The 14,348-nt window shown below is 37.7% G+C and overlaps 1 protein-coding gene across 1 annotated transcript; it reads right to left on the bottom strand.

The window, feature by feature from the left end:
- Positions 1 to 218: 218 nt before the first annotated feature.
- LOC116255813 (DDT domain-containing protein DDR4-like) lies at positions 219 to 13,677 on the bottom strand. Its single transcript, XM_031631842.2, has 12 exons — positions 12,973 to 13,677; positions 12,754 to 12,864; positions 11,238 to 11,324; positions 11,094 to 11,131; positions 10,932 to 11,013; positions 7,234 to 7,340; positions 6,936 to 7,089; positions 3,622 to 3,714; positions 3,356 to 3,479; positions 2,390 to 2,432; positions 2,067 to 2,252; positions 219 to 1,990 (listed from the first exon to the last, which is right to left on the bottom strand). Exons 1-12 carry the CDS (start codon positions 13,336 to 13,338, stop codon positions 1,267 to 1,269), a joined length of 2,115 nt encoding a protein of 704 aa, XP_031487702.1. The 5' UTR covers positions 13,339 to 13,677; the 3' UTR covers positions 219 to 1,266.
- Between the last annotated feature and the right edge of the window lie 671 nt (positions 13,678 to 14,348).

Here is a 14,348-nt window from a genome sequence, read left to right as displayed (position 1 = left end):
GGCTGCATGAGTTTCACCATAATACATGTGTATGAAGTGCTTTTGAAGACTTTAGCACCAATAAAAGAACATGCAACATTGTTATATTCATGAAGTCCATTTGCCAATGAAATAAATTTAAAATAGGAAACTTATTAGTTATCATTATTATATACTGAGGATCAAAGGATTACAGTTCCCCATGCTTAAGGTGAAATCAACAATGTTGAAGCCTTGAATAGTAATGAATTAGAGAAGCCCTCTTTTTGCATTTCAACTCCGAAGGACTCTTACATGCTAATCATCGTCAGAAAATGAATCCCATGAATATCAAGAAGCCCCATCATAGTGCTTAGAATACTTGGTATGGCAAATTGGACAAGCAATGTTCAACAATTTTGTCAAAGCTAACATAAAATAGAGACAATGAAGCAATGTTCAACATTTTTGTCAAAGCTAACATAAAATAGTTCGTACACGAGAATATGCAGGCAGACAACAGATCAAATAACAAGCACTTTCGTGTGCAGGACTTAAACAAAGTTGTCCCAAGGATGTGAACCCACAAGGCTCCCAGCCTGCAAAAGTGCAAACAATATTACATGCCAAAAAGAAACGCCACACCTTTATCAGGCCTCAAATGAGGGAGGCAAGCAGCGTAATATCATGGGTTTTACAGGAGTTCATCCCGTATGCTTGTCATATACCATCTACGAGCCCATGGAAATGAGGATATGGTTAAGCAGTCAGCTTGAAGCAGGTGGCTTCCTGGTAGCCGCAGGGTTTTTCACAAGCCAATAGTGCAGCTGAGTCAACTGCTCAAATAAACAAATAAGGGGGGAAAAGGACCATCTACAAACATAGACGCCAGAGAGGAACAAGTTCGGATCATTGGCCCAACGGCAATTTTTCCACCACTGCTAATAAAAGGATACTTAGCTCCAAACACGTTAAAGAGGCAAAACTAGATTAAACAGATCAACCAAAAAAATTGCCGGCCTATGTCTCTGCAACCAAAAATGGCGTGTGGCCTTGAAGTATCAGAATATCATCATTAATTATCTACAGAGTTTTCAGCTCACTATTGCCCTCAGCTGAAAAAACATCTGAGCAGGTCACATCTATATATGTTTCTCCTGAAATGAATGGGCTTCCAAGAATCCCTTCATGAGCAATCATCAAAATTATTATACACCCCGGATTAAGGCCATAAACATTGGGAACCAAAGCCCGTCTTTGGTACAACTTACATGAAGGAACAACAGTTCATCCTGATGTCTTTACCATCTAATCGCCACTTTCATCTTTCACCATGCTGCTACTAGGTCCATCATCAAAACCAGTCCCTGGAGCAAGTTCATTCAGGTCCAGAAACCGCCTCTTTGTCTGGTCTCCACCATCTTGAGGAGGGCTATTGGTTTTCACAAGAGGCTCATTAGACTCTTCAATTGTGGTCTCCATGTAATCAGGCCGACCATTATCTTTTGTTTCCAAAACTTCATCTTGTCGAGAGTCATCACTTTCCATGGAATAATCTACACTATCACTAGCATCTGATCGCCCTTCAGGAGCATCAGGCTTCTCAGGTTTTGATGAGTCAGCCTCGGAGTCTGAATACTCATATTGCCTGTAGTTTATGCGGTTGCGAGTTGCCCTCTTGCTTCTTCTCAGGCCAGACTCTATTTCATCAACCGATCTCAGTTTCGTTTCCCTTCTACTTCGAGGTGGTTTTCTTGGTCTGTGAGACCGTTCCACTTCCTCACTGAGACTTAAAGAATCTTCATCTTCCTCCTCTTCCTCATCATCATCTTCACCAATTTCATCGTCCCATCGATATTCTTCATCTCCCTCAGAACTGCTGAGTGCCTTCTTATGTTTCCGATTTCTTAGATACTCATCATCGTATACTGCTTCTCCCATAATATCCTCATCACTATCAAAGTCTGCCTCATTATCTGAAACTGCATCAATGAACTCTGAATACTTTTGAGGCCTTTGTCTCCGTCGGTTGCTGCATATTTAGATGTAGTTTCAGAATGGCATAATTTAGACACGTTTTCTAGAAAGAGAAATTGCACGATGAATACCTTCGGTCAAGGGGCCCAGATTTCTGTTCTCCATCAGTTTCCTCATAATCAGTTGACTTTGGCGATGATGTATCTACTGATACATTTCGAGTGGATCTTGTTGGACCATTTACTTTACCATTGACAGCAGCCTCTGGCTTAAGAGCATCTCTTCTTGCCATAGCTTCAGGAGAAGGCTGCCTTTTCCTAGAATGCAAAACATGATCATGAGTTACATTCGAACCATAAGACAGAAAACATCATGTCTTACATCCAGGACCTAAACAATTAATTCTCACTGGAGCTTGTGCTATCAAAACTATGGAAGATGCAGAAGAGCTTACTTTGTGATCTTTATGGCCTCATTGATTGAGCGATCAAAATCATCTGCAAAACCAAAACCAATTTATCTTAGATGATGAAACAAGTAAAAATAGTCTTTCTGTGAAATAACATACTTTAGATGCATGTAGCTCAGAGTTTTGCATCAAACCATCAGATGTAAACCCTCCATCAGTAACTAAATCCACAAGCACCATGTCTCTAGAGGGGCATACCAAACTCATATTTCCTATATCATTTATTCATCTTATTTAAGGGGACACATGTTTCATGGAATGCACGAGATGGAACAAGATATTTCCATGCAACCTTTCTTTGGAGTAGAAGTGGGTTGTTCAGTGTCGCTGGTTGCACCAGCAACTAGTCAGAAGTCAATTGCTGGTTCTATTCGTCTGGGCATCAACCCTTTGCACAAACCGAAGCAGGCATAGGGCCCGGATTCTAGTCTCAGGGTTTTATGCTACGACCCAGGCAACAAAATCTCTCAATCTGGGTATGGCTTTGTTGTGTAAGAAACACACACACACACACACACCCCCAAAAAAAAGGTGGCCAAGAACATACTCAACAAGCTTAAACATAGAAAAACTACCTAGCATTTAGGGCAGCTTTGACATGATATATTATATTATAAGTTTATAACAGAGGTCCTAACAAGGAAATTCTATTCAAATGTGCACACATAAACCGCAGAATGAAGCCAACCACTAGCTTTTTCAAAATCAAATAGCTTCTCAAAGTTTATTGTATATAGTATGAGATGCATGTTAGGATTAATAAAAAAAAATGTAAAGCTCAATTTTCCACCGAGAACGTTCATTTTTTATTTTCTTAAAATCACATACCTCCAAAACAACCAAGAGAGCACATTTGACCACAAAGCCAAAGGTTAGAGCCTTACATTTGTTCTCAAGTTAGTTAGCAAGAAAATTTAAAAAAAAAAATCAAAATACAAAATAATGGCATACCAAAAGTGTAAGTGACAGGTTTTCTATCACGCAGAGAGCGCCCTGCAGCAAGTCCATCAGTAGTCATGTAGTTATCAAGAAGTAAAGCCTGTCTCTGTTGCTTCTTAAGTGCTCTCTCTTTTCTCTGAAACAATCAGGAGATTATTAGCAGAAAACTTTCATGAACTTTACCCAGAAGGAGAATGAATGAAGAGAAGGGTCACAATACTCAACATTCAGAATACTTAAATTCCACAACAGAATATTAAAGAAGGGTCAAGTACAACCTTATGAATCTTCTCAATCTCTGGAAGAATATCACTCTTCAGCCTCTTGCCCAATGAAGCCTCTGTCCTATTTTTGCTCAATGAAAGTTTTTCCTGAAGGGGGAAAAAACTAGTAATTAATGTGGAATTCAGTCCCAGCCAAGAAGATGCCAGCAGGTTCCATTATCAGCCTGATGGAAGACACGCATCATAGAGATCTATGTCTGTGCTTGCAACACACCACAAAAAATAAAAATGCCCTCAATATCACTCCAAAATAGCCAGAGCGAAAGTCTAACTCATGGCACCTTTTCATATGTGGTATATAAAGAACAGTCATCATGCAACAATATGGACATAGAATAATCAACCCTGTTATCGTACTATAGTGACCATAAGGTCAGAACTCCTCAAACTATTAGGCCCAAATGCATCATAGAGCCTGTACTCTCCGCTCAACACCGCATACAGAGTGAAAAAGTTTGTCTTATCTTGGGACCTGTTCTATGCATATTCTTGTCCCATCTCATGAACCATCACCATTTGCATATGCACCTGTGCATTGTTGACCACTTAATATTTCCACGAATCCCAATAAAAGGAGCTTGTTCTTAATGTGTGAAGTCCCACATCTGAATATGAATGTCATGTAACTTAGCAGAAACTGCAATGATGCAAAACAATGGTAACAGAATTGTACACCACAAACTGACATGGTGATTGAAAGCCCATCCTCTTCAAGATATTCTTTATATTAATCGCACAAAACACCACCGCCATAAGGTTGCATACAGCACAAAGCCCATCTTGACCAACCCTATGTCACATTGACTCACCTGGAAGGGTGTGGGTGGGAACATGGCAAAATGATATTTGGTAGTTTTTGGTTTATTTTTGCTGTTTTTGTTTATCAAATTATATTTTATGCATATAAGTAATGAATCACTTAAAATGCTATTCTCTCTCGATATATATATATATATATATAGATAGATAGATAGATAGATAGATAGATAGATAGATATAGATATATACTGAATGGATAAAATTTAATAAATAGTCACTAAAAACAGTCACTATATTGGCATTAGCAATGGTTCATGTATGACAACAGTTTATCAATGATGGCTTAGCAATGATGTACGGTTCTTGTAACAATGAATTTTTTAATTTTATCCATCCGACAACTATCTAGCATCCAACAACATTAACTTTTCCCATATATATATATATATAATATATATAATAATATATAATATACATATTATATATAATATATATTATATATATAATATATATTTTATATATAATATATATTATATATTATATATATGTATATTATATATCTGTGTGTGTGTGTGTCTGTTTGGTGTGTGTTATATAAGGTTGTGTTCCCAGATAGACCCAGCCCTCACAGACTTCTCAATATAACAACCCAGCATATGTGCTCAGAGAAAATACGAAGCAGTAAACCCACTGCATCAGTGATAATTTACATAGTAACTTAATCGGCAAATCTCTGCGACTCAGCCATTCATTTCATGAAAATGTCTTCCAGTTATTTGCTCAATAACTGTACAAGTATTCTAGAGGCATTCATATGATTGCTTTATCAGATAAACTCGATCTCACAGCAGCTATTTCATGGTGAATCCCCCATCAGTGATCCTGACTAAACATGCAAGAACTGCTTCAAATTGATTACATGTCACTTAAATAGCATAATCATATGGACCCAACTAGATGCATGCACTGCATGAATATTTCACTTCAATCTTAATTCTGTCAGGACCATACACTGTGCCCCTATTTATTTGCCTATCAACCCAGAAATAGAATGAATGCTTTATGAGAAAGGGCTTTCCCATATCAATATTCATTAGACCACCAGGTGGGTCTTTAAAGTTTAGATTTTTACCACTATGGACTGGAAGGCATGTAACCAGTTTCTAGATATATGTATTCTGACAATCGGCTTCACCTAGGATATCAGTGCAGGATCAAAAGTCCTAGAAACGTTTCACTGTGCAAGCTCATATGTGCTTCCAGAAAAGTCCTCCCACTGTCATCCCAAGCAGCAGAAAATTGCTTCCTTTCAAAAAGGTATCTGTAGCAATGGTGGTGGAAAAGATACACCTCGACTGTATCAGCCACTGATTGGATATGTTTCTTGGAGTATACTGCCTAAGTATTTTTTATAATTTTGCATGCAATAGATAGATACTTTATGTAGCACCTCACAAAGTTGAAGAATATGACAACAGAAACTGAGGCCTCTTGGGGGTTTGGGAACTCAATAAAAAGCAACCAAAACAATGGAAACCATGAGCTGAGACAACAAAACTATTATAACTTATGCTTCCCATTGGATCCTCATTTGAACCAAAACAATGGAAACCATGACCTGAGACAACAAAACTACATAACTTATGCTTCCCGTTGGAGGGTTTCTGTTCTCCAAATTTTCCATGATACAGATCGACTGATACCTTTTTGGCACAACGGTTAGCACACCCACTAGGTAAGGAGGCTCGATGAAGAAAAGAACTACAGGAACTATCGGCAGCAAGGGACTAGACAAAAACTTCATAAGGACATCCCACCAAACAAAATAGTGTGTGTGTGTGTGTGTGTATATATATATAAGCATATGCAGACTTTGTCCACATTCTCAGGAAGGATGTTTTTTCCATTTGAATTCCCTGCAATGAAACATCAGATCTCTTAAAAAATGTGTTCAAGTTAATTTATCTAGCATCTTCTAGATGTTAATCTATTGTTAGTTGATGTAGTAAATGCTCACACCAAAACACTACATTTCATACAACTTCATGTGAGCTCAAAACTCAAAAGGCATTACATGTATAATTTCATCTAATACGTAATCATAAGACTACAATGCTCCTTTCATTTCCTACTTCCATGGAGAAGCTAACAAACTAAAATTTTGGCACCAGTGCCTCTAGTTTGCTTTCCATTCCTTGCTTCCACTTCTCATAGGTCTCACATATCTTCTCAATTTCGGCACACTATTTTTTTGAGGAACAAGATGGTTGGTCAATTTAAGAAGTACTTAAGAACTAAAAGAACTTAAGATTGTGATCACATTTATGCATAGGATTCAAATGACTTTTTTCTTTTGACAAAAAACAAGATAGGCATACATAAAGGCAGCATACATTTATGGCTCTCTAAATAATTGAGGTACTACACCATGCTCGGATATATGAATTAAGTACTTTTTTTTCCTTTCTCCAAATAGATATGATGCCAAATATAAAAGCACACAAAAGAACCACATTAATGGAAAATAGGATCACAAGATAAACACTTACAGAAACTTCCTGAAACTCATCCAAGTTAGAAGCAACAGTCTCCCACTGACAAGATATGATTGGCTGTGTTGGAAGTCCTTTCTTGAACCTCTTGGTTTCAATTTTTCGAATTTCCCGATACAAACGATGACCACTAATCTCATCATCCTCAAACCTATAGAAAATCCAATAACTTCAGCTTCAAGATCACAAAAAGCAAACAGACACATTTCCATGTTGTGATTGGAAATAATGTTTCTTCCAAAAAGACTAAGCAGAAATGCAAGATTTCATTGGTCATTACAGTTCCTCACATTACCAGTAATTAGTTCCATATGCATCACCTCCAATTCGTTCACGGCGGAATGTAGAGAGTGGAACCCCATGCTTTACAGAATCATCAATGTAGCTCCTGATGTCTTCTTGCTGTTCATGTAAACATTATAATTAATCAATAACATATGCTCAATGCAAAAAGAAGAACCCCAAAGTTGGAAGAACTATATTAACTTGTATAAACTTCAACTAGTGTGAATCATGCCTCCAAGTTCCAAGCATATAAGTATATAAATTCCAAGCAAGAATATTCATGTGAAAACATGGATCCTGTTACCAACCTAGTGACTTGGCCAATTAATCAACCTAGTTGATGGTTATCTAATTGGCTGGGAGTGGGAAATGGTTCACGACCAGTTGACTAATTAGGAAGGATTTCAGGTAGTAGGTGCATTTATTAAGTTTTTTTCCTTTTTTCTTTCCAATAGCAACTCTCTCTTACTTTTTAGGTTTTACACACGCATACAGATATCACAAGCTACAATACGAGCTAGCTAATTTGTTACTTTTGGTACTTCCCATCTACCTAGTTCATTTATCTACTTATTTTATCAAATCACTCTCTTCCTCTTGTTATATGTATATATATATAATCATCTTGATTGCTTTACAAAGTGTCACGTGTAAATTTGCTTTTTCATAAAGTTGAAAGGCAAACTGTACTTTCTTTGGAAAAGTAACTTGCTAATTTCAGGCTACCATAGCATAGTCCACTTAATAATGACAAGACAATTTGAATAAAATGAGAGATCACAAGGCCTTAGGAAAAACAAGGAGGGCCAAAGGTCCGACCTAGATAACAGTCATGTTAATAGAAGATGCAGTGATTAACAAAGGAATATACTGTTCTTCACCAAAAATGAAATAATTACAAGATAAGGGCAATTTCTTATAAAACAATAGTTGATCTCCAAACATTTCTACTATGTCATTGCTGCTAGTTCTATGAAACAAACAAGTAATGCTCCAAGTCTTTTAATTACACTTCTCATTTTCAAATGATTTTCTCTGCTTATTCACAAAAAATTTGAAGATAATGTTTTCAATATCATGAAAATTCCAATTTAAGTATCACATGCACCTGCTATAGTATGCACTCATCATTTACAAAGCATTAGAAAGAGAGAGAGGCTGCAACCAGTGTTGTTAGAGGCATATGCCTCAAGGCTTTTTTAGCCAAAAATGCATTGAAGCCATTGTGCATGAGGCATGAACTTCAGCGGGGTGAAGTCCATGCCTCACTGTGAGGCATGCTTCATTCTTGAGGTTTAGGCGTCACGTACAGTGTTCTGTTTATTTAACAAAAAAAATAAAACCCTTTTGTTGTCTGATCCCTTTTGCGCATTTCCCCTTCCCACAAGCACCAAATCAGTGTTGTACATATCGTACAATACGGGGCCGTATCGTACGATACGTACCATATTGTTTTAGATTTACAATATGATACACCACCTGTATCGCAAACGGGTGGTGTAACATGTATCGTACGATACAAGGCAATACATCCCGTATCGCACGATACACGTCTACTTTGAAAACTATGAGATTAAAACCACCTCTTTTCAAACTAATTTTTAAAACTTCCCTCCTTCTTCATTTCTAAACATATCTAACAGTTGAAGAAGGGGGAGATTGTGGCAATTTTCAAAAGGAATAATCAGTTTCACCATGAAATTGTCAATTTGAGGGCAGATTTATGCATGGATGATTGATTCTTGTTTAGATAAAAAGGGTTTATATCTTTTACGAAAGATGAAAATGAGAATGAGATGATTTTCATTTGTTATTTGCATTAACATTGAACAATTTTGTCTTGTGATGTGATGTATAGTGTACGTAAAACTTGGTTTTTGATGTGTTATAGATCTTATGACTTACTTATGAGTTATTATGTAGATCATCTTATAAATTATGTTTCTTGATGTCTTAATTCATGTTGTGTAGCTATATGATATGACCACTTATTAATGTTTGTGAAGTAACTTCATACCTATAATAAGCCTGCCATTATGTATAACATGTTTTTTCATTAAAAAACATAATTTTTTTTTCTTGATTTATCTAATTTTTCTATATTTTTCTCTATTTTTTCTATTTCTGTGAATTAAAAAAATAAATTTACAATACTTTACGATACAACATATCTATTGGCCTGACCGATACGGCTTAGGATACGCTTTTTACAACATTGCTCCAAATTCCCCCCCTTTTTCCATTCTCACTCTTTCTCTGCCTCCCTCTCCCCACCCCCTAACACTCCCTTCCCCCAGTTGCCCCAACTCATTGCTGCCATTGAAGATTCTCAATACCTCTCTCTCTCTCTCTCATGTGCGCATGCACATAGTGGATGCTTCTTTTATACACACTTCTTTTGGATTTATATTCTTCTTCCTGATCATTTGTGCGGCTTTGGAGTTTGGATTGGCTCAAAAGCTCAGTTCTAAGGAGCCATGACTAGCATTATTTGCTCTTCTTAGTCCTGCTTTCCAACTTTCTTATCCCAGAATGGTATCATATATCAAAAACTTTTGAAAACCTCAACTTAGGACCGTCCTTGCCTTTTTCCAAAACCCTTTCTCCACAAAGACTATAGTCCTCACGGTTCCTCGTGGTAGATGAGGGCAATCTACACTTTTACCAGAATCATGGATAGAACCTCAATATGAGCAGCAAGGATGAGTTTAATGAAACTGAGGAAGGTAAAGTTAAAGAAATGTCATCGACTCTGGCAATCAAAACATTTGCTAAGGTCTAATAGGAGAACACACACGTCAATCTGAATCAAATCTGCAGAATTGGGATCATGGGATGTTGCTTCAAAGGTAAAGCCCAAATCTATGATGATTGTAGACAACTCAGTAATTTAAAAAAAAACGATAATAAGTTTTGAATCTTATTGTTCCTTGCATATTGTGGCAAGAACTAGACTATATTGCTAGCAAATTATTGGACACAAGTTTTTTCATAACAAATGGGTTGAAAAAGACAAATCTTAAAATCCTCTTTGTGTTGTTTAGTTGATATTAGAATCTTCAACAGTCATGGACTCATGTGAAATTAAGAAATAGGATTTTCTTAGTTGATTGATTATACATAGCAGTAAATTTACGAAACCTAAGCTGTTGTTGCGTACAGTTGTTTTCAATAGGAATAACATCTAATAGTTTTGCAGCAACTACCACATGTGGCCATCCACCTACCTTGAGAGAGACATGCACATTAGCACATATGTGCCTTTTGATAAGTGATTATTATGGGTTTAGTTCTACATCATGTTATGATGATATTGTGTAATAGCATATTTATAATATCATATCTATTATAAAATATGTTTCTTGCTGTATGATCTCACATAAAGGAGAGATCTATGATCGCAGTGGCACATCAGTTGCAGCAAAAGTTTAAAACTATTATAACACATAGGAAAGAACCACAATATCATTGGGATGATCTTACTTATTTCGCTACTAGTTCATGACAACTTATATTTGTTAATCTTTTACATTATCTTTATTATGATATTACTACATTGATTCTGAAGTATACACTTCAATGCTTGGAGGCTTACACCTCCCTTAACAAGCTCAATGCCTCGGTCACCTCATTGCCTTTAACAACATTGGTTGCATCAAGCATGTTATAAACACCAAGATAAAAAATTTAAACTAAAAATTTGAATACCTCCACTCTTATATCACAAAGAGCTTTCAAGATCACTACACGTGTTGCAGGCTCAAGTGATTTGTACAACTCCACCTCGGCCCTTTAGCATAAAACATCATATAATAATTAGAAAGACATGGTTCAAATCCAACACCAGAAACAGAACAAAAAGTTGCTCACCCATGACATGCAACAATAGGAATATCCCCCTCAGCTACCTGCATTAATTGAGAAGACAGTTTGGGAATTGTTAATTATTTAAGAAAAAAAGTGAGTAAAGGTTGGCTTAATAGGTCATAGATGCAAAGAGAAAAAAAATCACACCCAATGCCACCAATCGCGCAGCTTCCTGCATAATACTGTGACCCAGGTTGCACGCCCAAATGCCATTCTTGTTATGGGGGGAATTGCCTGTGATAGGATACAAAGAAGAGGCAAGATATAAAATCAGCATAAAATTTACGAAAGACTGCCATCCACAAGTCATGCCAACATAAAGGTCATAAATCATAATATGGGAACACAACTAGCCAGTGATGAATCATCAATCACTACCAGAAAAGTCACTTAACACATTTTACTCATAGCCTACCAACGAACAGCATTACTCATAGTTAACTCATCTTTTAGTCTTTTCTTTTCCAAGCCCTTTCTTTTGAAAATTCAAAGGAAATATCAAATAAAAAACAAGTTTATTGATGTCCTATTTAAATCGAGATTTATTAAGAATAGGTACAAAATTTAACAAATTCTGTTCTAGTTCCCCCATAACTTCAGGAAAGAAAGCTTTAGAGAAAGCACAAACATGGACAGAACTTGGCACCAAATCAGAGGGGAAGAAGAGAAATGCTCAATATGACCAATATCAAAGGAAGTGCCAAAGGGATCAGCAATGAACTATCTAGGTCGCAATCCATATGCTCACATTTTTCGTACACATGGGTAAAATCAAAAGGCCTAATCAAAAATGCATTTAACCTACATAACCAATTGATATAAAAGATAACTTATGGGAATCTCATGAACGCCACAAACATTAACAGTTAAGATAACAGCATTTTTCAGACCAAAACTTATTCTAAAGTTTGAGATTCCAACAAAATTTCAACTCTGAACCAGTTCCAGAATTAGGAGACCAAACTGCTATTACATGGGTTTGTGATCGAAGCATAATCATAACCTAGTTTCAAAAACGCGCTCATGTTCACATCTCCCAAATTTATCATGTAACAAAGTGCCATAAAGTTCATGCCTTGATGCATTTCCATCTTATGAGTTATGTTTACTAGTTTTGGCGTTAAAATCATAATAAGCTTATGTAAGTGCTTAGATTAGATTGAAAAAAATAAGTATACCGTTGCTCAACTCGTTTACAGAATTTTTTTTTTAAAAAAAGGAGAAAAAACCAAAAAGGAAATTTCTTATGTTGATAACCTGACCAGAAGAGGTGCAGTACCACAATGAAAACCTAGATCAAGAGAACCAGAATGAACACAAGAAAGAAACAAAAACAACACCGACACGATTCAAGTGGCATTGCTGTCACAAAACCAAAATAAGTACTATCAACAAAGAATCACCACCCCATTTTCATAGTCAGGCTCATCTTCTCTCAAGCAACATCAGTACACTGTACTAAGACAACAGCAGCAAAGGTGGTGGCCAGGATCATATGATTCACGAATGAACTACTTTTAAGTAACTGTCCCTCTCTTTCTCTCTCCTACTGAATCTCCATTTCAGCAACTCGTGTATCATGGGAAGAACTAAGATGGCACCATAAGCTCACCTAAGCTCAAGCAATAAAACCAACTCCGACGAGAATTCAAATTTCACAAACCTTCAGCAGTGGCATATGTATATCATCTAACGTGTTGTTGGGCGTAATGAGGGCCGTCTCGAGCTCCTCAGCCGAGAACTCGGCATTTATGTTTAAGAGAGGTCTGAAAATCTAAACACAAAAACAACCAAGAAGGAAAGCAAACGGTTCAACACCCAAGATGAAGCGCAAAATGAAGAAAAACGAAAGCATTAATTGATTGGTGATTCAGCTTTTTACATGAAGGAAGTTGAGAATAGAGGCGAGCTCCCACATGGACCGGAGCGACCAGCGCTGGAGCTGCGACGGCGGGGGCGACCGCGCAAGTGGCGTGATGATCTTGCATTGGGGCTCTTCCTTCACGGCTGAAGGAGGCTTTCGGGTGGGCTCCGCTGCGCCGCGACTGAAGAAGCGGGCGGAGTTGCCCCGTACCGTGCAGGACCGGGCGAGCCTCTCCTTCCTCCCTAATGCACGAGTCGCCGGCTGCTGCTGCTGCTGCTGCTCCTGCTGCTGCCTATCGTCGGAAGACGATCCCTGGTTGTTTTGGATCCACCCACCACTCTTAGCGGCCGACCCTCCCGACGCCACTTCCTCTTCCCCTAACATCACCGATCAATCTAACCACAAGAAGCGGCGGAAAAACAGAACGCCAACAACCCCAAACCCAAATAAAACGAGGAAAGAGGGGAGATCAAGCGTTGGTCTCGAGGGAACGGCTTAGGGAATCGAAGGGAAGCAAGGATGATGAGATGTGCAGCAATTGGTGAAGGAGGGAAGAAGCACGACGGCATGGCGTTCCTGTAGCAAAACCCATCCGAGAGAAAAAAAGAGAGAATGGGACGGAAGGAGAGAGAAGGGAGGGAAGGAGGGAGATGCCCAAAAAGAAGAGAGAGAAACGAAAGAGAGAGAGAGAGTTCCGCTTGCTTTTGGGGTCGGTCTTCCTCGGCTTCCAGTCGTGTCTCTCCGCTCCCTCCATATTTATGTAATTTATTTTAATTTTATTTCAACTTTTATTTATTTCTTCGTACTTCACCCCCAAAAAAAAAAAAAAAAAAAAACTCGGGTTGGATCACAGTACCATCCCGTCGGTTTGGGCTTGGTTGCCCTAGCTCCCCCTTTTGAAGCATGATGATGACATGCGGGTGACGCTCACATATCGGACATGCACCCTCCCTCCCCGCTGGATGAGAAAGCCTTCTTGCTCATAATATTTTAACGTTGCGTTTGATTTTTCCATGGATTTCAGTTGCAGCATGAAACTAAAAATGAGTTTTGAGAAAACTTGGTTTTCAGAAAAAGGATTCAAATTATTCAATAACTTGGTCCTCCAAATTGAAAAAAAAAACAAACCAATTTTTAAAAAATGATTGACAAAACTAACTTTTACAAATAGTTTTTTTTAATGTATCATCCAAAACACGCCCCTAGTTTTCACAAAACCAAACGTTCACAAATTTTCGTTTTTGATTGTGAATATTGCTATTAGTCTTAATATCCTATAAAGCGCAATTTGACCTTAAAACCGGAGTTACAAACATCGATTTGAAAACCGATTCGGTGGAGATACCAATTTCAGTGAATCGGCTGATTCACCACTCAGAATGAATCAGTGGCGA

This window comes from Nymphaea colorata, chromosome 6 (assembly GCF_008831285.2).
Source record: "Nymphaea colorata isolate Beijing-Zhang1983 chromosome 6, ASM883128v2, whole genome shotgun sequence".
NCBI lineage: Eukaryota > Viridiplantae > Streptophyta > Magnoliopsida > Nymphaeales > Nymphaeaceae > Nymphaea > Nymphaea colorata.
This window is presented reverse-complemented; position numbering and strand designations above follow the sequence as displayed.

Coding starts and splice junctions, on each gene's coding strand:
- LOC116255813 (XM_031631842.2), bottom strand. CDS start 13,338: ATGTTAGGGGAAGAGGAAGTGGCGTCGGGAGGGTCGGCCGCTAAGAGT. Junction 12,865..12,972: donor CTATTCTCAACTTCCTTCAT/GTAAAAAGCTGA, acceptor TTTTGTGTTTAG/ATTTTCAGACCTCTCTTAAA. Junction 11,325..12,753: donor TACATATGCCACTGCTGAAG/GTTTGTGAAATT, acceptor ATCCTATCACAG/GCAATTCCCCCCATAACAAG.